Source organism: Misgurnus anguillicaudatus, chromosome 17 (genome assembly GCF_027580225.2).
Source record: "Misgurnus anguillicaudatus chromosome 17, ASM2758022v2, whole genome shotgun sequence".
Lineage (NCBI taxonomy): Eukaryota > Metazoa > Chordata > Actinopteri > Cypriniformes > Cobitidae > Misgurnus > Misgurnus anguillicaudatus.
The window spans coordinates 37,344,877-37,371,906 of NC_073353.2; the positions used below are offsets into that span (position 1 = coordinate 37,344,877).

Sequence of the window (27,030 nt, forward strand, 5' to 3'; positions counted from 1 at the left end):
GAGCCGTGCGGCTAAAGATGACAGGACTCTTCCCTCTCGTTGGATGTGCACCACCCTCAATGAGGTGGGTGTGAATGTATCCTCGCTCAGCTGTTAGTCTGGTGTCTACCAGCATGACATCACCAGGGTTTTCTCAGATGGGCACTATCGCTAACTCACCAGCTATACATATGCTCTGCTACTTGTTAATATACAGTTATGAAAACTATGTACAGCATTTGGACCAATGAAAGTTCAAAGTGGGCGGGGTTTACCAAGTGCAACGCTGCAGAAATAGCAGCCGAGTGACCGACAACATCTAAATAACACAATAACGCATTTAAGAATGAAGACTGATCTTCTTACATCTGCTCACATTGAAAAATATACATCCAATACATCTTTATATTAATAAAAAGCTACTCAAAGCTGTGTATTACAATTTCACCATGCATGATTCAGGTTTTGGTTACTAACGTTTAGAGATGCACCGATGTTACATTTTTCCACCGATTCTGAATATTTAGACTGATATCTGTTGTGTCCATACCAATAGTTTGGTGGTTATATTAACTTCCATTAACTGCATTCTTAAGATATTGACCATAAATATTGGAAGTTAAACTAGTAACGTTTACATGTTCTCAACTTGGTCCATCTTTGTTTTTGGGGTTCTAGCAGACCAATCACAGTGCTTGCGGTCCGCGTAGAACTGAAACATTATTACATTTTTGGAGAGGTGTCACCGATGTTAAATTTTTCCACCGATACCAAATATTTTGACTGATATCTGCCATGTCGATACCAATAGTTTGGTGGTTATATTAACTTGCATTAACTACACTCTCAAGATATTCATATAATGACCATAAATATTAAACTTTAAACTAGTGATGTTTACATTTACACTGTACGCAGAGCTCAAATTCATTGCATTTTCCTGTTCTCAAAAATTAACAGGATATATCGGCCATGACTATCGTCAGTTTTAACTATCAGCCGATATGAAAAAATGCTTTTATCAACCAATACCGATTATTGGCAGATATATCTGTGCATCTCTACTAAAGTGTCTAAAGTTGATTACGATCCGCTATGCTGTGTGCGAAAAGCCGAACGATTTTCAAATTGACACAGCATCTTAAAAATGCATTATGACACAACAACCAAAGACATCTGTTTGTGAAATTCACAAATGAACGAACACACCCACAACATTTTTTCCACAATGACCTCTTGCCAAATTACTAACATGTTATGGCAACAATGTGATCAAATGTTCATTGGAATAGAAGAGAGCATACTTCCAGCATCACCTTACAAGAATTGATTCATTCTTAATGTGTACACTTGAAACCAGTATGTAACACTGTGTTCATAACACTATAAAAAACTTGGTGTTTTCAAAATAACATACATCAAGCCAGACAACGCCTCTAACGCTACCAGATTTCATTTTTTCTTTCTGGTATGACACATCATTTAAATAATTTATTTAAAGACTCTTACACAAGAATGGCATCGCAGCTTATATTTCATGGCGAGTGAGAACAGCATGACAGCATTTCATTTGCGACAGATGATTCAAGCACCGTGGTATGTTCTGTTTACTGTAGTAATTAAAAGACAGGTAAAGTTTCAGCCATGTAAAGAGGTCTCTTTAAAAACGTGTGTGGCAAAGTAAAATTATTTGCCTCTCGGAACGGGCAAGAGACCTTTTCCAAGTTCAGGCTGTTCATTAAATGTATACATTACTGATTATATCTACATCCTCTGTGTAAACATACTGTATTTGCTTGTAACAAAATGGAAAAAGGGATGACTGTACAAACTTCACTGTACAAACATTGCTGATCCACGTATAACAAACAGCCAGCAATGTGAAACAACAGAAGCATTGTGATCAACAACTCATCTGATTCAACAACTGAATCACACTCCTTCCTGAACGAAGACTGTGGTTTAGATGATCACAGCTCTTATTATTTATATGTTATAAAGATAACGCTCTACATGACGACAAACAGAAAATCATGCCATATTGTCTTAAAGCAGATTCTTCTCAGACATTATAATAGCATATATAAAATATTTATTTATTATTTCATATAGGTGTTCCTGTAGCTCAGTTGGAGATTATTATTAGCAACAAAAAAGGTTGTAGGGTCGATTCCCAGACACTACACCTACTGATATAATGTATAGCTTGAATGCACTGTAAGATGCTATAGAGTAAATCTTTTGATATTGCTGTATCTGCTGAATGCATCAACATAAATGTAATGTAGTTAAACAGTTATAATGTATAATACACTAAAGATAATGAAATTTAGCTTCGAGTCAACTTCAATGCATATTGTGACTAAAGTCTTTTTAATGAAGTCGTGACACTTCCATCTTTGTAAAACCTCCAGGTCTTGCTAAAGTCATTTAAAGGATAAGTAAATTTCTTTAAAAAAATCGAGATAATTTACTCACCACCATGTCATCCAAAATGTTGATGTCTTTCTTTGTTCAGTCGAGAAGAAATTATGATTATTGAGGAAAACATTCCAGGATTTTTCTCATTTTAATGGATTTTAATGGACCCCAACACGTAACCGTTGAAACTGCAATTTTAAACTGCATTAAAACAGAGTTTCAAAGGACTCTAAACGATTCTAAACGAGGCATAAGGGTCTTATCTAGTGAAACGATTGTCATTTTTGACAAGAAAAATAAAAAATATGCACTTTTAAAGCACAACTATCTCCGGTCCTTTGACGCGCCAGCGCAACCTCACGTAATTGCGCAATGCCGTGGAAAGGTCACGTGTTACCTATATGAAACGCACATTTGCGGACCATTTTAAACAATAAATTGACACAAAGACATGAATTAGTATCATTCCACATACAACAAGGTCGGAACGGTCCTCTTTCAACTGTTGTAAACACTGGGGCGTAATTTCGATACATCATCCGTGACCTCTTGACGTGATGACGCATCACGTGAGGTCGCTCCGGCGCATCACAGGACCAGAGATAGACGAGAAGTTGTGGTTTAAAAGTGCATATTTTTTATTTTTCTTGTCAAAAATGACAATCATTTCGCTAGATAAGATCGTTATGCCTCGTTTGAGATCGTTTAGAGTCCTTTGAAACTCAGTTGAAAATGCAATTTTAAACTGTATTAAAACTGTATAGTGTTGGGGTCCATTAAAGTCTATTAAAATGAGAAAAATCCTGGAATGTTTTCCTAAAAAAAACATAATTTCTTCTTGACTGAACAAAGAAAGACATCAACATTTTGGATGACATGGTGGTGAGTAAATTATCTGGATTTTTTTTTTTAAAGAAATTTGACTCAACCATTAACGGTTGACGAGTTACTTTTTTTAACTGAAAGGCAGGACTAGAGCAGCATATTGCCCATTGCAATATCCCCCATTCATACCAATAGCATCAATGCATCTTGTTAAAGGCGGAGTCCACGATGTTTGAAAGCCAATGTTGATATTTGAAATTACCCAAACAAACACGCCCCTACCCCAATAGAATCTGGACCTTCTGTTGATAGACCCCACACATACGCAACCCGGCAAGGATGTCGGTTAGTAGACAAGCTCCTTACTGCTGACTGGCTATAAGTGTGTTTTGGTAGTCGGCCCGTCTCCTTTTCCAAAGCTTTTTTCAAACATCGTGGACTCCGCCTTTAATATTAAATATCTTTGATGTGACCCTGGATTGTAGGCAACAGTTTACTTCCTGGGATTGGTGATGTAGTAAAGACCCACATTATCATAATTCCTCCTGCTTTGACTCACAGCCTGTAAGTTAACTCCGGTTAACATTGCATTTTGAGCGAATCTTTCAAACATGGTAAGGAGCGTCATATTTCCGGCTGACATCAGAGGTATTCAGGCCAATCACAACGTAAAGATTAGCTGGCCAATCAGGGACACAGAGCTTTCAAATCTGTTCTTATAAATTTTTTTTTTTAAAGTTGTTTTTAGCAATGAAATAGGTGCTCTTTAAAAACCCTGCTTTGTGTTGGAAATGCTCCGCAGTGTTGGACTTGAAACCATTGTGTAAGCACTTCAGAAGAAGAACTTAACAAACGATCAACATCGTCTCATTAAATGCCCTGTGCTAATGGAGGTAAGAGCACTACATTAAATATGTATTAAAGATGTTTCTGATGGTGCTTTTATATAAAGTTGAAAGAGATGAGAAAGCCTTTTGTAATTAAAGCCCAGAGGAAAGAAAGTTTCTGACATCACGGCATCCAGTCCGACTCAATTCCCGTGAGCAATCGCACAATATGTGCTCCGTTCTTAGGCTCTGTTTAGACGGGATGGAAAAGTCTGATCTTTCTGACATATTCAAGGCTGGCATAAGTTGTTTGTAAGCTGAAAAGCCACATAAAACCAGATCCTTTAATAAAAATATGCCAATTGCAGCACAAATAGCAATTTAATACTGCTTTCGGGATTAGACCCCAGTTTTTCTGCGCAGACATACCATGCAACAACATGATACAACTGTCATTACTATTACATAACAACTGTTAGACTTGATATTTTGACTATATTGTATTAACAGACAAATCAAAGTGACTTGCAAACTGACAATCATAAAAGTTTCTGCTAACTAAGTATAGCACAAACATACAGTATGTTATGGATCTGTACACCTGCTGAATCCAAGCCTGATAGACGGCTAAAGCATTTATTAGCTTTGTGCTGAATGTCTACGAGAGATGCCTTCAAGCTGCTCTGCACATGATTACAACACAAGGCCACTCGGACATTTCGTTACAGCTGACGCCGCGTTTAAGGAAAAGCCATCAAGGCCTGCTTAAAAGACTGGGAACAGAGTGGGTGAAATGTAGGCGGCTCTTTGATGAGCATGCAGTGGTTAGGAGTTGGCCCGGGCCACTCGGTACACACACATACGCATACACAAACTCCTCATCAAACAGTTCATCATAGACCACTGCAGAAGAAAAACAATGAACTACTCAACCAAAACTTAACCAGGCAAACTTGAAATACACTACATGATCGTCCTTGGATGTTGTTCTGATCCCATGGAGAAAACCGTAGAATTACTGTGGATTATATCTTCATCTTAATTCATCAATGCGGTACTATAAGAAATCCATATTCATGGATTATTATCTCCTAAATGAGCTAATTTGCAAAGCTTGCTTATAAAACGACTATTCTATGCATTCAAAAGCAGTTGGAAGGAGCACAATGGAATAAAAAGACTTAACTCTTTCCCCGCCATTGACGACTTAACTCGCAAATGAGGCCGTGGCTATTGACGAGTTAACTCATCAATTAAGAGAAAATGCTTCCCTGCCGATGACGAGTTTTTCCACCAATCCGCATTTCCGCTATTATTCACCGAAATAGCTCTTACCCAACTTATAAAACCCGGAAGTATTCCCTTAGGGCAAACTCTGTGTATGTTTTGATCATCGCTCTAAATGTAAAATGCAATTATTTCAGATTTTCGCTCAAAAAAAAATATTTTTTAAGAAACCTACTAATATTTGTGAGGTGATAAAAAGAGAACAAATGAAATTAGGGTGAAACTTTTTTTGCTTGAAAGCAGATGGTCTGTTCTTAAATTTGATATATTGTATGTGTAAAGAGGAACATTTTCTGGAAGGCATTAAACTTTTGTAAAAATCATAAAAAATGCTGGCGCTGGCTGACAATTATTTTTTAAATAATTATTTTTTTAAATAAAATTTTTTTAAACGCTGTCAGCGAAAGACTTAAAGAAACAGTATGTGGGATTGTGGCCAAAACTGGTATTGCAATCACAAAACTTTTGGCTAAAACTGGTACTGCAATCACACAACTGGTGGCCAATATACAAAATGACAACATAAACATCAGTTAAGGACTGCAACTCCATTTTTTAAATGACAATATCCTGGCCAGATCACTGTTGTCAGTAATGTATGTATTTGAAATTAAAATGATTTCTTAATGTCTAGTGAAATATCAGGGCAATTTTATGATTCATTGATATAAATTTCTTACATACTGTTCCTTTAAAGTCCCCATGAAATCTATAGTAAATATTTATCTGCTTTAAGTATAAATATGTTAATAAAAATGCTATTGGAGTTTTAAAAGGGGGAGGAGACAATTACAATGTCCACGCCCCCATTTGGGGATTAAAATAATGTTCGCTTTCTGGCATTTCATTGAAAATTTATGTACAGTATACTGTACATGTCCAGAAAGGTAATAAAAACATCATCAAAGTAGTCTATGGGACATCAGTGGGTCAGTTAGAATTTGTTGAAGCATCGAAAATACATTTTGGTCCAAAAATTACAACTTTATTCAGCATTGTCTTCTCTTCCAGGTCTATTGTGAATCCACGTTCACCACACTGCAGTAACGCTGCTGACGTGTTATCTGGTGCGCCCGAGCTCTGTGTACAGTCTGAGGGATGAGGACATCCGTGACATGCACACTTACGCACCATTTAAAAAAATATAGCAATACCAAAATAAAAACAATGTAGAATAGCTTGAATACAGTGTGCGTCTCCCTCAGACTGTGAACGGAACTCGGGCGCACCAGATAACACGTCAGCAGCGTCACTGCAGTGTGGTAAATGCGAATTCACAACAGACCCGGAAGAGAATGACAATGCTGAATAAAGTCATAAGTTTTGTTATTTTTGGACCAAAATGTAATTTCAAAGCTTCAAAAAATTCTAACTGACCCACTGATGTCACATGACCTACTTTGATGATGTTTTTATTACATTTCTGGACATGGACAGTATATCGTACGTAGATTTACAATGGAGTGTCATTAGGGTCTTATGGGTTTGGAACGACATGAGGGTGAGTCCTTAATGACATTGGATTTTGGATGAACTATCCCTTTAAGAAGCATAGCAAATTGCACGGTTTATCGTTAGTAAATTAAGCCCTTGTCTAGCGATCCCAATGCTCCAAATAGTAATTAAACATCTAAAATTATCTTTATTTGTCTTTTTTCTGAGAGATGCACCTTCCTGAATTTTTCCTAATACAAATGATGCATGACTTGCGTGTATGACATTTTGATTTTGGCTTTAAAACATGCAGAAATTTGAAAATAAAGTGCAGAACAAGATTGATGTTATAAGAGTTATTGAGAGCAATAAGACAAAAAAAAGGATCTTACTCGTGCTGACTGACTTTAACTTGATTTTTCTCAAAATTTACTTTATCAACTTTAAGCAGGTGCAGCACTGTCATTTTTAGTCAGATTCCCACAAATCAAACATAATTTTAATAAAGAATGTGAAAATAACAATAACTCATTTTTGAAAATTTGCTCATTGCGTCTCATTTGCTCAGAGGGGTCGCATATTAACAATGCAAAGGTCACAATACACTGGTTGTTTGAGACCAGGTTATGCAGTTTCAGTTGGCTAAATCATCATTTAACTCTCAAGTACGTGAAACGTTTTTAGAAGTAAAAAACAAAAAACAAATAGCACCCATGAGGAAACTTAAAGCGTTACAATTTAGCATTAATGGAGGACCAGCGAACAAAACTCATAAATATCAACACCATCTGTCCCAGGTCACAGAAGTCTATTTAAAGTGAAATATCTGACCCGTACAGAGCAATGCGCGTAGGCCTCAGGAATGCAGGAGAAATGAGACAATTGTGTCTTGTAAAGTCAAGGGGAGAGAGAAGGTCGAATGTTGATCGTGGGGAAATGAGTTCACCCCCATCTCTTCATCAAACAGGTTTGCTTCTCTCCGTGGCAGTTAAAAGGAAAGACAAACACAGATTCACCGTGTGGCCGACGAGACAGAGGTCTGGACAGCAGCTGCGGGGATGGAGTGGGTGTGAAGGAAGAGGTCAAAGGTGAAATGTTACGATTGGCTAAATGTGAACCCTGAAGGCCCTGTACCCGGCCTGACGCAACGGCCTACAGCAGAGACCGACTGAACAAACGAATCTCTGTGTTCGTAAACGTGGAGGAGCAATTCAGGAACATTCTCAGACTTTCATACGATCTGGCATTTGCTATTGCCCAACTTCTGTGTACATCAACCACGATATGTCCAAATATGATATGAGAGAAACTAAAGAAATTTGTCCTGCCCAATATCAACAGAAAAGTAGAAATGAATAAAAACAGGTTAAACATTAGATTTTTACTGTTTTGGAATCCATTTAGCCGATCACCGGGTCTGGCGCTAGCACTTTTAGCATAGCTTAGCACAATCCATTGAATCTGATTAGACCATCAGCACTGCGCTAAAAAACAACCAAAGAGTATCAATATTTTTCCTATTTAAACTTGACTCTTCTGTAGTTACATTGTGTACTAAGACCGACGAAAAATTAAAAGTTGCGATTTTCTAGGCAGATATAGCTAGGAACTATACTCTCATTCTGGCGTAATAATCGAAGACTTTGCTGCCGTAACATGGCTGCAGAAGGCGCAATGATATTACGCAGCAGCCAAAATAGTCCCCTTAGTAACTTTCAATAGCAGGGGACTATTTTCGGGCAATGAGTTATATAAATATCCAAACTCTTTGGTTATTTTTAGCATGATGCTAATGGTCTAATCAGATTCAATGGATTATGCTAAGCTATGCTAAAAGCGCTAAAGCCAGACCCAGAGATTGGCTGAATGGATTTCAAAACGGTAAGAATCAAATGTTTAACTCTAGGGGGGCTGGAAAATGAGCATATTTTCAAAAAAAAGTGGAGTGTCCCTTTAATTGTCATCAAAATAATGTCACATTGTAAAAATGTATAATTTATTATAAATATTTATCTGAAGATGGACCCATCCTCAAAATCATGCCCTGCGTCCCAATTCAAATACTATCAGTCCTAAATAGTAGTTAAAATTAGATTTAGTGTGTCCCGTCTCTGTTAATGTCCTCAATAGTCCATACTTTCCCATAAGAATAACAATACATACTTTTAGGGAATATGGCATGGTAGGTAAAGGTACATAGATGAATTGAACGCAGGGGTGGCTATTTCACATTCTTCAACACATTAAACAGTTGCATCATTTGCCCTGAAATGTGTAAAAAGGCCAAAAAAGACACAATAGTTTCCCCTCCACATTCAGTACCAGATGCAGAGCAGACAAGATGACATCTCCTTATTTCCAATTGCAAATTCGCTCTGATCAGCTTCTAAAAATGTGTCTGAAATTTCCGTGCCACTGTGGCAAAACAAAACAAACAAAAACATCCGGAGGACCACACACGTTAACAAACAGCCTTCAAGTAGTTAAATCCAAAAGACTAAAAGTGCAGCACTCGTGTCATCTGTTAACAGATGGGCTACAGTTTAAGCTTAACATTGTGATGACAAACCGGTCCTTCTGTGAATGCCACTCAAATACTAAGAGTCAGTCTCTGGACCATCAAACTACGGTGCACTGAAAGAGTTAAACGTCTATCAGAAACAAGCTACCGGTTTCTAGCCACATAATTAAACAACATTTGAGATGGAGGACCAGTCACCCATCAGAGGAAGTTTAATTGAAGCCCGCTTGGCTTGCACAGACGTTTATTACGTAACGGTTATGCTGTCAGCCGCACAAATCATCCATAATAAAGCTCAGCATCGCACAGCTGAAGTCAAAACGCTGCGGTGCTCAATCCTGCAACAACAGGGATGAAACTCAAGTCGACTTTCTGTTTAAGAGCTTAACGTAAATATGTGCTAACCACACTTAGTCTCGTAATAAGCTAATAAGCATAATATCAACTGTGCCTGGGAAGGCTCGGAGAAAAAATCCTTTACTGGCAAACATGCGAGTCTGAGTTGGTGAAATTAAACGCAGCCAGGAAGATTGATTTAAAACGTCGCATTTTCGGCTAAATGCATGGCCGAAAGTCATGAACTAAGCATATTTGCTCTCAAGAAGCTTAAACATTTGATATCACTGTATGATCTAGGAAAACTATCGTGTTTCAACTTGAACAAAAATAAAGACAATCCTACTTTTAGCATACAGTATATCAAAAAACAGCTGAGTAGGCTTGGGCTATATGACAGTATGGTGCATAACCAGATATTGTTTAAAACCTTTTATATAGAGATATTTATTTTTGCTAGACAGGACTGCTATATGTTTATAACACATGAGAGCAATAAAAATATGAAAATACAGAGCGGTTTGAGGTCATGAAAATATAAACAGACTTCACGTTGTTTACAGACGCTGAACAACATTAATATAGTATTCAACTGACGTGAGGTGACAGGTGTGGGTATATCAGCTATTTAAAACTTCGTATGTGGCTCATCCAATCAAAATTTAGAGTCTGAACTATACGGTTTAGTCTTTTATTTTTTTATATAGTGTTACATACTGCAAAGCTGTAAAAGTTTTTGCACTGATGCCAGACATAAATAAATAAAAGAGAAAATAAGATAAAGTATTTTCTATTTGTAAAGGTTTTGCAAATAACTCTTGATATAAGTGTACCTTTACTGTGATAAAATTATTCATACCATGCAATAAGATTCTGGTCATATCTGCCCCCTCTATAGATCACACAACAAGTTACTGAAGTCATTGCGAGAGGACAATAACTTCATCCAAATTTACCTCAGACGTTTCAAGGTTCTACACCAAAAGTTCTTCCAAATCCTTTGCTTTCAAGGTCCAAAACGAAAGATACTAAGACTTTAAATCCGGTCTGATCCCTGTGTGAGCCGTGGACGCACACTTTTTGCTATGTCACTCCCCCTCTATTGACTGATAACACAAAGCGTTTTTAGAGTCCAGGCTGGAGGAGTTGGCTGTTTTTCACACACCATCTCTGTCAACGACTCTCCAATCCCATCTCCCAGCCCTCACACTTTTCCTACCCAACCATCCCAAAAATGCTGTGGGCAGGGCCCTGGCCAAATATGGGGAGGACACGGTAAACAAGGCCTCAGCTCAATCCCGTCTGCTGGCACCCCGTGACTTATTCAAGCCGAACCCTAAGATTTAGGGCCGCCCTCAAAGAAGCTGATGGGCAGGGAGCTTGTTTTTACAGTCATAGGGCCTGTCCTCACCCTTTCATTTTACCGTGTTTACATGCTCCTGTATGTGTCTGCTTGCAGCATGTTGTGGTCCTGTTTTCAATTATGTGAAAATTTGCTTCTGGGTAGTTGACGCGTAACGCATGCATGCACTCTTTTTTTTAGATTTAAAGTTTCACTTTCACACCATCCTCGATGTATATGAATATCTTTTTTCAGACAAACATAATAGAACTTATATTAGAAAATGTCCTGGCTGTTCTAAGCTTTATAATGGTAGTAAATGGTGCTTCTGATTTCAAGCCCAAAACAGTTCATCCATCCTTCACAGAAGTAATCCCCACACTGCCTCAGGGGTTTAATAAAGGCCTTCTGAGAGCAATCTATGCAATTTTTGTAAGACAAATATCAATATTTAAAACTTTACAAAATAAAGTAGACGTAGGGGGTAGTGCCAAGATCAAATGTCAGTCAGGAAAATAGGGATTTAAAAGAAAATGTAGGATGAATTTCGATATAAGACAAGAGGATATTCAGTTTTTTGCCTGCGCTTCCGCGTTCGTCTCAATGCCAATACGTCTCGTACACTACATGCAACGTTGTGCCCTGGAAAGGCACTCTCTGGTGAATGTGCATAGTATTAACTCTTTCCTCACCATTGACGACTTATCTCGTCAATTAAGATAAAACATTTCCCTGCCAATGACGCTTTCCTGGCGAGTTTTAACAGTGATCTGTAATTCTGCTCTTACCCAATTTATAAAAAACTGAAGCAGCAGCTAATTCTACAACATTGTAAACTTTGTGTATGTTTGCATAATCGTTCTGAATCTGATCTCTAACAAAAGTCCCTTACATAAATGCTATCAATTTAGCTTTTTCCTTAAAATTTGGTAAACGTTTGTTTATTTGTAAATTTTTTTAAAGCAGATGGTATTTTTTATTTTAAATATATATTATATGTTTATATATTTACAGAAGAAAATGTTCCTGGAGAGCATTGTGTGAAACTTTTTGAGAACCACAAAAAATGCTGGTGGGCATTAAAAAAAAGGCTGGCGGGGAATGAGTTAATAGTAGTAGTATTGACACACCACAGGTCAAAGGGGAAATGTGTAACCCTATGAACATCTTCTCTTACTTTTGGAAATCGATGTAAGATAAGACGACAGTTTGAAACATTTATTTATTTATGTATACTGCAAAAAATTATTTTCAAGAAAAAAAAATTCTTAGTATTTTTGTCTTGGTTTCAGTAAAAATATCTAAAAATTCTTAAATTAAGATGCTTTTTCTGGTTGAGTAAAACAACCCAAGAAAATAAGTTTAGTTTTTAGACCAAAAATATCAAATTTAAATGATTATGTGCATAAAACAACCAGAAAAATCTGCAAATGTGGTAAGCTAATTTTTCTTGAATATTATATTTAAAGAAAAATGTTCAAGATTTTTTTTTCTTACACCATTGGCAGATTTTTTTGCTTGTTTTATGCACAAAATCACTTAAATTTGATATTTTTATTCTAAAAACTAGACTTATTTTCTTGGGTCGTTAAGAAAAAGCATCTTTATTTAAGAATGTTTAGATATTTTTACTGAAAACAAGACACATTTTTTTTTTATTGAAAATCATTTTTTGCAGTGTACTTGCTCAATAACTGTTTTTGTTAAGCAAAAAGTTCCTGATTGTAGCTTAACTACCCATCTATCACCGAATTGACAACAGAAAATAAAACCTAAGCTTACATACTTCTAAAGCACAACCATGGCTGCCCATTTTTAAAAACCCTTAGTGCCAAAGTCACACTGACCAGAGTAGGCCTGGCCCACCCAATCAGACGCTTGGCCCACCCTGGCCCCACACCACATAACAGCCAATCTTTTGGACAAAAAAGTCCAAAAAGACCAAACATGAGAATAATTCTTAAAAAAAAACAGTATTTCAGATCAAATTATTTTTTTAGTTTGTAACAAGTTTGTTTTAGTTGATGTAAATCGTTATTTTAAAATAACTGCCCTTTTTGTCAAATCTAAAGTTACTTAATTGATACAAGATCTGTTAAGGGGCAAAAATGTAAAAATAAACATGTTAACCATTTTTTTATATACAAAGGTACTAAATAGTTCCAAAATATGTACAAGGAAAAATATATATTAAAAAAAAACACAACAATAACAAACAACCCTAATTGTGTTAAATATTTGATATTAAAACTATAGACATGTGAGATTAATACATTAAAGAACCCCACTTATCCGCCCGGCCCACCTGGAATATCACTTGGCCCACCTTTATCTCATATCTGGAGCCGGGCCTGCACTGACCTCTATAAAAGTATACCATATGTCATTCTCTGAGCTCACGTTGGCTCGGTCTAAAAAGGAATTTGGCCATGATTTAATATCAATATCTCTATATATGGAGAAAACCAATGAGATTTATAGGACTGAAGCGTTACAGTAACACTATTGTGATGGATCTCAGGCCAGCATTACAGAAGTGCAGAGTCACTCTGCGCAAATATCAGCGGACCGGTAAAGATTGGCCATGTTTTACTCTAACCCTGCCAACAGCTCCTGTTCAACAGAGAAGTGCTATCTGCAGTCAAGGCAAGAAGCAGATAAAACATCAATTACCATGCCATTAACATCCAAGAAAAGATAAAGCATTATTATCTGCAACAAGCTTAAAATGCTGCCCTAATATTTGTGGCCACTTTAATTATGACACTTTTCCTCATTTGAGAAAATCAGAAGATAGCGAGGTTAGTAAGATTTCTCCAGTGTCGTGGGAAACAAACACATATGGCATTGTGTCTGTAAAGTACATAAGATACAGGTACACCCCGATCAAATGTGAGACCCTGGATCACAAAAGAGTCATATGTAGCAAGGGTATATTTGTACCAATAGCCAACAATACATTGTATGGGTCGCAATGATTCATGAAGATATTTAGTAAATTGCCTACTGTAAATATATCATAAATGTGTTACTAAGAACTTCATTTGGACAACTTTAAAGGCGATTTTCTTAATATTTAGATTTTTTTCCACCTTCAGATTCCAAATTTTCAAATAATTGTATTCCTATCCTAACAAAGCATACATCAAAACTTATTTATTCAGCAATCTTAAATAAAAAATACCCCTATGACAAGTTTGTGGTCCAGGGTCACATTTGTATTTTTCATTATCATTTAGTCAACCCCATGCTGGGGTCAAATTGCTGTACCACCTTTTTCAAATGATACAAGTCACTTTGTCCTGATCACCATGTCTGGGTTTATTTAAAGGCAACAACCGGCTGACTGTATGTTATCTACTTGTGCACTACAAAGAAAGCAAGGAATGCGGTTAAAGTGAATCAGCACTACACTCCAAATTTTCTTTCTCTTGTACGAGATTAAAAGCATTTAAAGCAAGCAGTCGAAAAGAAAGCACAGCTTTATTTGCAAGCATTTGCTCATTTTCTCCAATAAATCTCAAATGCCAGTCCCTCAGTTTTGGCAGACAGGACTTATGAGTCCCAATACAAAGACACACTGTCTGACTACTTATCAAGTCTCTAGGGGAACTTCTCGCCCCTGACGCTCAATAGAGATGTTTAATTATGTGATAGCCATCTTAATTCATGTGCAAATGTGGCCTTTGCATCCAGACTCGCTGTCTGTAGATCAAGTATATGATGTCAGCACACAGTGGCGCATTTGGCATCTTTAAACGTCTCCAACAGGAGCCCGAAATGCTTCCAGGTGATTCCAGGGGGTTTGGGGGTCTGGCCTCTTGACCAGAGAGGTGGATTGGTTTACACTTCTCTTAAAGGTGGCAGTCGCATGCTTCCTATTTCTGCCTGCCCTATTTAAAGCAGGGGCTGGCATTCTTTATGGCCTCTCATCTCAAATAGCTTTGATGGAGAATTTAAATCTGTGCTAAACTGACCACAGCTCCTACAATAAAAATAAACTCTGTTATGGAGTATTTCTTTTGGATTTGCTGTTATAAACACAATAATCTCAAACACATGCATGTTTGTCATGTTTTTCATGCGTTTTTCTCATAGTTGTGATGCTTTGGGACTTTTTCAAACCAGGACTGGTCTGAGACTGACCGGTCTCCCACAGCATGGGGTGTACGATTCTCAGCCAATGCCTGGAATATTTCACAAACGTGCAATGAAAGCTGCCAACCGAGGCCTGGGATGCAGGGTGGTGTGGCGTCTCTGTGGTCTGTTCGACACTGTCTACCTTCTAGTCTCGGCCTCGCTGTCCACATATGATGCTAAAAACTCACACGGACCGAAACGTTAGCATGTTATTGTGGTATCAGCAGTGTTTCAGATAAATGACACATAAAAAGAACACTGTGGTTGGTGGCTTCCATCGACAGACTTCCTCCTTCGTTCTGAATTTCCCTCTCCCACCGAACGCGGACGTCTCAAAAAAGGACAACAAATCACATGGCTGGGAACCGCAAGTTAAAACCGGAGGCGCATAGCTCGGACCACGACGGCGTGAGGAAACTTCGGTAGTTTTGCGTGCATGTGTGAACTCGAACTGACCTCAGAGCAGCCCTACAAACACATCTGATTAAATCAATCCATGTCACATGTGCATATAACCACAGACGTGTCATAACTCTTTAATACACCCAGAATGATGAGTTGATGACCCAAGCAGACTTTGTGCGAACATCTTTATCTAACTAAGTGATAAGGTATGGCCATGAGGAAATGGTATGATTAAGCGTTAATCAATTGTTTAAATTAAAGGACAAGTTCGGTATTTTACACTTTAAGCCCTGTTTTCAGATTGTTTATGACGAAACAGAACGGTTTTGACTGAAATTTCGACATATGCAGCTGCCCCGAGAATTTTCGGGTGTTTGTTGTTTCACCTCCCGCCTCTACAATGGGTGCATAGGTGCACAGGAACAATCCTTACTAAAATGCATTAAACTTTCGTTTACAAAGACGTGAAACTCACCGAGTGGTCAGGGGTGTTCGCTGATATGCTCACACAAAAATCGCGTTAAAAGATGCCTTCCAACAGCTGTTTTAACATTCGTTGTAAACTTGTGGACCTATTTTTCCAAACGCCTCACACCCGTATATTCTTCCGCTGAGAGCTTGAATAATAGACACTCCAGCCCAGTTGGCGGCGATAATCCACCTTTGCCAATTGCAAGAATACAAACAAAGTTCCCGGGGCGGAGTAATACCGTACCTCACAGCACATCTAATACTGTACAAGTCAATGGAGTTGGACAAAAACTACAATAAAACCTGTTGGAATGCATCTTTTGCAGCGATTTTTGTGTGAGCATATCAGTGAACACCCCTGACCACTCGGTGAGTTTTATGCCTTTGTAAACGAAAGTTTAATGCATTTTAGGAAGGATTGTTCCTGTGCACCTATACAGCCATTATAGAGGTGGGAGGTGAAACAAGAAACACCCGAAAATTCTTGGGCCAGCATCATATGTCCAAATTTCAGTCAAAACCGTTCTATTTCATCATAAACAATCTGAAAACAGAGCTTTAAGCGTAAAATACCGAACTTGTCCTTTAACACTAGTAATAAACAATGGTTACAGCAAGGAATAACTGTTGACAGCTTACATTTATGCAATTGACAGACGCTTTTACTCAAGGCGACTTGACAAAAGTGCATTGAAGGTATTCTTTATATCATTTCATGGCCTTACAAAATAATTTCTTGTACTGATAAAAGTCTCATATTTTTTATATGTCTGCAGTTGAACTTACCCTCCAATGAATCTTCACAGCGCTGGTTAAAGTTCTCATAAGAATCCCATCGGATCAGAGGGTCTTGCGTATTGTAGTCCACTGAAACACTAGGCCCATTTTCAAGGTGGTCCATTCCTGTGACAACACATTCAAAGTCAGAAGCTTCTGGAACCGGTTTACGCTTCTGTTTAACTCTTTTCCCGAGAAAACGCTTCCCTGCCCATGACAAGTTTTTCCGGCAATCCGTATTTTCGCTATTATCCACCAGGTGGCGCTTTTACCCAACTTATAAAACCCGGAAGTATTCCCTTAGGGCAAACGGTTTAAACTATGTGTATGTTTTGAGGATCGCTCTGAATCTGATCTCTATCAAAAGTCATTCACAAAAACGCAATTATGTCAGCTTTTTGCTCAAAATTTGGTATTTGTAAAGAAACCTACCCATATTGTGGTGAGCACATGAAGGTAGGATGAAAGGTTTTTTGTTTGTTTGAAAGCAGAGGGTCTGTTCCTTCATTTGATATATTGTACTGTATGTTTATATATTTAAAGAAGAACATTTTTTGGAAGTCATAAAACTTTTGTGAAAATCAAAAATGCTGGCGTTGGCTGGCAACGTTTTTTTTTTCAAACACTGGCGGGGAAAGAGTTAATAGTTTATGGTATTTATTTACAAATCATGTAAAATGCACTACAATAGTTCTTACCCTGGATTTTTTCTGGACCAAATGAAAAGACAAACTCCACCTTTCCGTATTCAGGAAATCTGTCATCTGTTTAAAAAGAGAAACACAATTTTAACTTTGAAAGAAGAAAAACAAAAAATGTTTTAGCTCTACTGAAATAAACAAATATTATAATTGTTTCCATTACAAATATCATTATGAACCATCAGCTCAATAGGATTAAATGGTGTCCCACAAACCCAACACATTACCAGTAGAGACCCACAGAGACCATTAAAAGACCAATTAAAACAAATACAATTCTTATTAAAACCTTTAAATCCATTACAAATCCTGTATTGTTTTATTCAGCAGGGAGATATGACAGTAATCAAAGGATAACTGAAATTTTATTGAGATTTATACATCCTCTGAATAAATAAGCTTCCCAATAATATATTGGTTTGCTAGGATAAGACACTATTTGGCCGAGATAAAACTATTTGAAAATCTGGAATCTCATGGTACAAACAATCTAAATATTTGGAAAATCGCCTTTAAAATTGTCCAAATAAAGTCCATTAAGTGCATTTTTGTTATTCCCAGATAACAACCACTCAAAACTAATAACACACGGTAACTTGGAAGCTACAAACTATTTTGACAGGTACAGTGTAATATTACACAAAATTAAATATAAATATGTTTATGAATAAACCAAATAGTGTGTTCGTAACATTTGAACGTCTTGTCTTATCTTAAAAACAAAAATATACATGTTCTTCTCTTGGAATGTATGCATTCGTTAAAATGAGCAAAAATATTTCAAGTCAATATTTAATGTTTCTTACATTACTTATGAGGTAAATAGCCATGTAATAAGCGGGATAATATACTGTGCAGGCAGCCGGTTGTTATTGTGCTTCGTGTCAGGTCCTGATCACACTGTCGGGCTTATTCTTGCGATAAAAAATGGCTGCCTATATATTATAATTTACTTAATATCCTAATTATTGGTGCCATAAAAATCTACAATTTTACCAATAAAGTGTATTGTTGGATATTGCTACAAATATACCCGTGCGACTTATGACCAGAGTCACAATAGTTCCAAACTAACAAATTGTTTTATTCAAACAAGTTTTCTTCGCTGCATACCTTTAAAAGTCTCATCCAGCTCATCTTTGCCGAAGACGATTCCTAGGTCATGAACAGCACATGTGTGAAACTGCACACGGAAGATAACGTCACGGGACGGACTGCGAAACCGTTTGTGGTAACACTTGAGCTGTAGGGAACATGAGAAGCCACATGACATGTCACAAAAAGCACCTCATGAAAACACGTAGATGCTTAAAAAAACACAGCACTTGCAGGTATTTTAGAGATTAGGGCTGTGATAGTACATGTATCAGTTCCAAACTGAATAGATACAGGGCTTTTGGTATGGTACACACAACAACATGAATAATTACATTAATGCACCATTTAATTTTTTGGAGCATTTGGCTTCCTCTACTTAGAAGATACTTTGTGTGCCATATTAGACCCATTTACCTATTAACTGGTCATTTGTCCTTCCATTTAAAGTGCCTTATTATAGCCACAGTCTGTAATCAACATTACCAGCAAATGTTGTCAATAAAGATTAACTTGTAAAAAAGCAGGAACATTCTTTTAAGAGCAGGCAAACCACCCACATTTAGACCCTGTCAACACACACATACACATTCAGCCCAGAAAGGTCTATTCATGGGCTTGAAATAGACTGTTTGCCTTCCCGTGGTGCCATAGAGCCAGATATGTCAGTATAGTGAAAGTATGTATGACTGCAGAGCCTCTCCAAAACCCAGACAAGGAGATATAAATGTCCTCACTGGCTACCGAGGAAACTGTATCCCATTTTCTGTTCCCCAAAATAACTATAATTAAGCTACTTAGCTTGGGGCAGACGGACATAAAATGTACTGCTATTCAGGTCGGAGAGGGAAACAAAACAAACGCAACAAAATTAAGGAAGACGGGGCCTGGCGAAGAACCCTGCGGTTTTCCCAAACTGCAACAGCATCACAGCAACGCAGATGGGGGGTCCAGCTCAGTGAGACATTTCACAGTGATTCACATTTAATCAGAAGCAATAAATGTGAGCAACGTGAGCAACTAGACACGCATTTCTCTTGACATAATACAAAAAATGACTTTGACAAAACTCTGTGTGTGCTGATTTAGTTATAGCATAATAAAAGCATATGTTAATTTATACCTTTGAAGGTTTTAGGAAAGTTTGGTAATATACAGTAGTTACAATATATTTTCTTATTAAACTGTATACAAAAGGCAAAAAAAAAGATTGAGATTTTATCCCGGACGAGCCCCCAATTTATGTTATATTTCACTGTATATCGCCCTGGTCTTGTGAAATAGCTGAATACTGTCCATCTAACTTTATTATCTGTAACATATATCCAAACCTCAGGGGAAACATTGATTAATTTTTCTGAGCGCTAACCACATATTGATTTGTGGCGTGCTTTAGCTGAAAGGCAATGCTACTGTTATGGTTCATCCTTGGGTTACCGCTCTCTATAGATCCACTTTGATTGATAATGCTTGCTAAGGACTTCCACAGCATTACTGCACATGATAAAGCACTCAGCCGCTTTTGGCCTCCGTTTCAAAAAAGGTTTCTGAGCTAAAATGCAAAACAAATCCATGCAGTGAAAAAGTGCCTTTCATCAAGAATGTGTGTTGAGTCTAAAGGACGCCTCCTTTTGACGCACATCAATATTGTTTGCTTATTTTGCTCTAAAAAATCCCATAAATGGAGGAAACACTTGTGTCATGCATGCTTTGCTATCCATCTGTTTCATAACAAATCTGTAGCCCCAAAATCCAAGAAATAATATTTTGCATTAAGAAAATATTAGTTACATTTAAGTTTAGGAATAATAAGGAGTTTTACAAAATATGATTGGGTGAATGATGTAAGGGTTAATACCTGATAAAGTTTTGTGAGATTCACTACAATGTTCTTACCAGTATGTCTCCTTTAAGAAGCAGGCCAGGCTCAATAGTGATGCATATGCTGGTCTGACTGTCTCCCTGGACATTACTGCAAAGATCAGACAGATACACAAGTCTTAAACACACAATTTAACACACAGTACACAATTTAACACATTGTCAGCTTCTCCCATGAGTCCTTACATATAAGCGATCAATACATGGCAACTTTATATAACACTAATTGTTTTTAATATGCAGGATTTGTGCCATACTGTGGATAGCCATAGAATATATCAATTCCTTCCTGCTAAAAACACAGTTAATAGCAGGACTCTATTCCACTTGAAACAGCAAGAGGTAAAAATTACCCACTTTTTATTAAGTACAAAATTAGTAAATACTATACATGTTGTTATATATGCGTATATCACTATATACAATACTTTAACCATGATTTTTGCATACAGTATGCCACAAAGTGTTTCAATACAGCATATTTTGTATTGAGTCGGAACTTATAAGTAAAGCCATACCATTGTCACACAAGATACCGCATTTACCGCAATACAGCAGACGGCCATACCGAAGTATGACTACCAGAATAGTTTGCAATAACTAAATGATTTTAATATTTAAAAATAGATTAAAGCGGCACCATGTAGTTTTTCCAACCTTCATAATACATTTTCAAGACCCTTGTGATAGTACATCGACTTTAAATAGGTTGAATCACATGTCTACCATAGCCTGACGGGGTCTGTATCGCTTTTACTCGTACTTTAAAACTTAAGGTTTCAGGTAGTAACCAGAGCACAAAAAAACCCTACAAAATTCGACTGCTTTACGGCATACGTCACTTCCTCCACACAATTATTTTTTTAAGGTGAATTTTGCTTGAGGCTACTTAAGGACTATAGAGAGCAACTTCTATTGTGTGACTCTGTGGCACTGTGTTAGTGTCACAGACCTATGACACGGGCGACACGGGTTCGATTCCCCTTTAAGGCAATTTTTTATATAAACGTACGATCTTGATTCATACATAAATGCAATCTTCTTTATAAATGACGGCGATTATCTTGCATATAGTTCCCTGTATTCAGATGCTGCATTCACGTGTTCACGTATTTACCTTTCTTTTACTGTCTATGGTATTTACATTACAATCCAGGATGCTATAGCACTCAAACTTGCTCAAACTCACACAGTGTAAAACCAAACCCTATTCATTCACCAATCAGATCCGAGCGTTTCTCTCTTCCTCATTTGCTGCGTTTTAATTTAATTTTCACACAAAAGAGAGGAAAAACGAGCGCCATTGCGGAAAATTCTGGTGGCGAGGGAATGAGGGACGATGCAACAATATTTGTTTGGGAAAAGGCAAGGAAATACTTCTGGTCATTTCTCAATTGGAAGGCTGCAGCGTCCGGAGGTCAAATATGCAGGCTGCATACGTCATCAAGCCTGGCCTATTAAGGTAAACTGAGCATTACATTCACAAATCATAAGCATACTGAAACAATTTACGATTAACTAAGTATAATAATCAACTTTATAATTGTTAATATTCTGAAATAAGACAGTCTTGATGACGTATGCAGCTTAGAAATACGACATCCGGAGGCTGCAACCTTCAGACTGAGAAATGGCTTCTGCCACGACGAGTTCCTCATCAGATAGTTGTAACATGACTGCGTTTCTCCTTGATGCCTCAAAATGTTGATCATTAAGCATTTTAAAGGTTTAGTTTTTAGTTTAGTTTTAAGGTTGGCCAGTTCTTTTCCTTTCCTTTCCTTGCGCTTGTGGCCTCTAGGGGCGCAAGGCGTGAAAAATACATGTCTAGCGCCCCCTAGTGGCTAAAAAGTTCCGCGGTGTGCTTTTAAGTTTATGCATAGTCAACATTTTAGCAAAGATATGGCACAAGAATCTTCTAGAAAATGTAATAGTTTTAAAATCCAACTTTAAGCATTTGCATACCGTATTTCTCTTCAATATCATCCAGCTTTAAGCTATAAGCAGCATTAGTTCATTAAAATCGTCTGTGCTGCATTCTCAAAATGACTAAAAGTAAAACGTGAATGAAAAGAATCATAACAAATGGCTAAATGTAATGGAATCCTTAAGACGAATACGATTGGAAATCAGAATCATTCGATTCCTAAGGGTTCCCATCCCTAATGACAATAACACAACTGCTCTCGAGTGTGGTGACAACTACAGGCCTTGTTCAGCTGTATGAAACTAGCACATGTTGACTGCTCTGTGTATGTGTGATTCAACCCTCCCAGACACGGTGGGTGGGGCAGACGTTAAGATGGCAGCCTATGACTGGTTGCTTTGGAGGCTGGGCTTGATGCCAGGGAAGCATGAGCAATGTAGTGCAAAAAAAAAAACATGGACTGATTCATACTAGATCCCAGATGTGTAGACGGGCTGCATCGCCTGGTAGATCTTGAGAAAAGGGCGGCAACCTGAGAAACGGGGAGAACAATAACAACGTGTTACTACAGTTTTAGAAGTAAAACAGAACTTAAAGAAAAGCTGGTCTATATTTACCGGTACAGTTATGCATTCAGCAGACGCATTTATCCAAAGCAGCTAGCAGTGCATTCAAGATATACATTTTTTTTTAGTTTGGAGCCGAACTCATGGTGTTTCTATGGTCATCCTATACCAGCTACAGGAACACCACTAGGTATCCGTTCTTGATATTGGAGTAGAAAATGTCTGTCTAACTATCCCTTGTTTACATCTGCTATTAACATCCATGCCTTGTGATCTGATCACAGGGGTCAAGCGAGCCAGATTGCCGTTTACGCCTGGTATTAACATGCGTCTCCTGTGACCAATTCACATTTCGTCATGGTGAATGTCTCAGATTTCATGACTACATGCTTCATTTACAGCGCCAGTCTGCTGTTGCATGCTGATGTGTGCAAAAACATACCAAAACTGGGGGGCCCCCCTGGCACCATCTCAGGGCCCCCAATTTGAGAACCACTGGTCTACAGGTTATTTTCTTTTTAAATATGCATAATGTGCAATGAGTAACACCTTTGTTTGCCAAAACACATCAGGACAGATTAGCGACTGCACCCGATATGCAATGTGAAGTTTCTGAATGTGGTTTGAGTGACTCGACCACAAAATGTTCTTGGACGAAAGTTTCACATTTAGCACTGACTATTTGGATTAATTGGATTACCAGAGACGGCTGTTAATACCAGAATGAAACTGTAAATGTACTTGAGACTGCACACAGTTTAACCATCACGTGTCACAGAGCAGCCCATCAGTCTTTCAGTCTGACAACAAGGCGTCAAAAGCAGCAGGGGTTTGAGCCGCTGACACATGCCCAATGGCGGCTACTGAAACCTGCCTTTAACATCTCCAAAAATCCCTGACAGTTTCATCTTACCCCCTTTGGACTCAAAGTTGGGGATCCCGTGCATTATGACGTGATGGAGGAACAGAGGCTTGTTGTTGATTTTGATGTGGCCAGAGAGCAGACCGCTGAAATACTGCACATACCTACAGCAAAAGAAATCACTGTTAGAAACGAAGTGAAGTGAGAATAAATTGAGGCACATGAACATTAAAGGTGCAGTGTGTAGATTTTAGCGGCATCTGGCAGTGAGATTGTGAATTGCAACCAACGGCTCAGTCCACCATTCACCGAAACGCATAGAGAAGCTACAGTAGCCGCCAAAGGACAAACATGATGTTTTACAGTAGTGATAAAATGCGCTCTGTACAGCAGTTTGTCCATTTAGGGCTACTGTAGAAACATGGCAGCACAAAATGGCGACTTTCACCGCGGATAATATAGTTATGTATATTATATTGCATTTCTGTCTTTAGATCCTTCTAAAAGTTACACACTGCACCTTTAGTGCTTAGTAGTAGCTCATTACACGCAAATGTAAATGCAAACTAATTCAACGATTAGCGCGACTAGATTACATACAAAGTCAGACGCGTCCTCGCGTGGGGCGATGTGAATGGCGCAAATTGGGCGGCACGATTGCCGCAAAAACATGCGCTATTTCGTCTCAAACACGCCTTTGCGCAAGTTGAAAATATTCACCTCAAGCAAAACAATTTGCATGACAACAAGTTAAATCCAGCGCGTAATCTATAGTGAGCAACGCAATGCTATGCGTATGGTTTGTACGTAGCATTAGGAATTTAGCAACCCTGCAGTACATTACTGTATTGTAGTAAAGATTGTAGTAAAGCAAAAATCCACATTGGTCGACGACTACTTCCTACTACTGAAATTTTAGTGATGGTCTAATATAAATGTGTACTGTGGTCCTTGTCTGGTAAACTGAAATAGTTAAAGTTTATGAAACACACATGCACCTGTACAATCTTGCCGAGTGTTTGGGTTTTCAGTCATCAGATGTGTTTGCGTAAGTGCATGTTGCATAACACACTACATGAAATATAAACACTGTTGACAAGACTATATAGGGTCATGAGATGATTTTATTCTGCCGTTGAGGAGCACACTGCTGTGCTTTCAAAGCCAGATGCTAGTCCCTATAAACAGGAAAGACAATTTTTCAGGCCATGTCCCTGGAGATGGACAGTGACCAGAGCGTTTGTATCTTTCTAGCTTTCCCATGAAGCTTTAAAAGTCTCTCTAAACTCCAGGGCCTCTCGGTTCCGGAAAGAAGCAGGCTGGTAAAAATCATGAGATCTAAGTTTACTCTCCTGCAGCACGATCGCTCTGCTTTTCCATTTTCCATAAAGAAGGCATTACTGGATGTGACACAATGAAAGCTTGTTTAATTTCAGCTTTTCTATAAGTAGATGGAACACTCGTTTCTATGAAAGCAGCACATCATGAGCCAAATGTTCCCTTATGAGGCATAAATGGGTTGTGTACTCATTTCGTGACCCTGAACCACAAAACCAGTCATAAGTCTCATGGGTATATTTGTAGCAATAGCCAACAATACATGGTATGGGTCAAAAGTATTGATTTATCTTAAATACCAAAAATCATTAGGATATTAAATAAAGATCATGTTCCATCGCAAAAACTATAAAAACTTTATTTTTGTGATTGGATGCAGTTGCTAAGGACTTCATTTGGACAACTTTAAAAGCGATTTTCTCAATACTAGATTTTTTGCACCTTCAGATTCCAGATTTTCAAATGGTTGTATCTTGGCCAAATACTGTCCTATCTTAAGCTTATTTATTCAACTTTCAGATGATGTATAAATCTCAATTAATAAAATTGGCCCTTTATGATTTGGTTTCGTGGTCCAGGGTCACATATCAGTCATTCTTGCTCTGTAACTGAACGTTTTTAATACAGCGATGCTGGAAAACTTTTTTAATATAGCTATTTTCATGACAAAATTATGAACATAACAATTTGGAATAGAAATAGATAAACAAAAATGCAAGAGCTGGCATGGACGCCACAAATTTGTGTAAACTAGTGATGTAAATCAGAGAGTTAATTGCAATACGACAGTATCGATTATCTCCGCCAGCGATGCCATATTTGCCAATAAATCAAACATTTCTTTAATGCAATTACAATTCAATTCAACTAATTTAGCGATACTTTAAAGGGGCCATAGCACAAGACTTTTTAAAGATGTCAAATAAATCTTTGGTGTCAACAGAGCACTTATGTGAAGTTTTAGCCACAAAACACCATATAGATAAATTATTATAACATGTTAAAATTGACACTTTGTAGGTGTGTGCAAAAATGTGCTGTTTTTGGGTGTGTCCTCTAAAATGCAAATGAGCTGATGAAATTCAAACACTGATCACAATGATGGTGTTTTTTGCAATTAAAACTCAATTGTGCTGATCTCTGCACTAAATGGCAGTGCTGTGGTTGGATAGTGCAGATTAAGGGGTGGTATTATTATAATAAGAGCTCCTTATGACATCACAAGGAGAGCCAAATTTCAACTACCTATTTTTTGATAGAATTACTGGGGACCAAATCATAGCACTTAAACATGGAAAAAGTCAGATTTTCATGCCATGGCCCTTTTAATATTACGTGCCTAGTTAAGCAGGTACATTTTTTAATAACTAAAATATTTAACATGATCATTTAATTAAACTGAAAATGGGACAATATCTGTCCCAATTGGGACATTTACAACAACAATACACCTTTTTTAAATAAAGAAAAATAAATAATGAGAGAAAATGTCATAAAATCAATCTTATGATGGCAACAGTCAAAGTCTGTACTGTAGTGTTTCAGCTAATGCTGGTGAAGATTTTCTGCCAATATGTTTGTCCAATCCATTTTCCAAATACAAAATATTTCCAAAACCGTCCGATAGCAGTCACAACGTCTTCTGTGTCTTTTTTTATTGGAGGCATCGATGTATTGTTACACCCCTAGTGTAAACAGTGTTGTTTCAATGTGTAGCTTTGCGCCAATCTTTGTATCAATATCCATAAAAAATGAATATCTTGGATGTTTTTAATTATAAATGTATTTTCAATACAACTACACAATATAACGCAAATACTGGTTCAGTATGCAGTAGTATACTGGTTTGGGATCGCAGTACTTCGAATGCCTCTTGTAACAACTGCAGACTGCTGGAC

General features: G+C 37.6%; 1 protein-coding gene across 14 annotated transcripts in view; it reads right to left on the reverse strand.

Moving 5' to 3' along the window:
* Nucleotides 1-27,030, reverse strand: part of tns1b (tensin 1b) — a 282,589-nt gene that overhangs the window by 44,471 nt on the left and 211,088 nt on the right. For all 14 annotated transcript variants that reach the window (XM_055215157.2, XM_055215158.2, XM_055215155.2 and 11 more), the window contains 6 exons: nucleotides 23,846-23,958; nucleotides 22,838-22,898; nucleotides 20,458-20,533; nucleotides 18,580-18,709; nucleotides 17,464-17,529; nucleotides 16,775-16,891 (listed from right to left, as the gene is read on the reverse strand). In XM_055215157.2, the coding sequence (XP_055071132.2) occupies nucleotides 16,775-16,891; nucleotides 17,464-17,529; nucleotides 18,580-18,709; nucleotides 20,458-20,533; nucleotides 22,838-22,898; nucleotides 23,846-23,958 (563 nt within the window). The remainder of the gene's footprint in view (nucleotides 1-16,774; nucleotides 16,892-17,463; nucleotides 17,530-18,579; nucleotides 18,710-20,457; nucleotides 20,534-22,837; nucleotides 22,899-23,845; nucleotides 23,959-27,030) is intronic.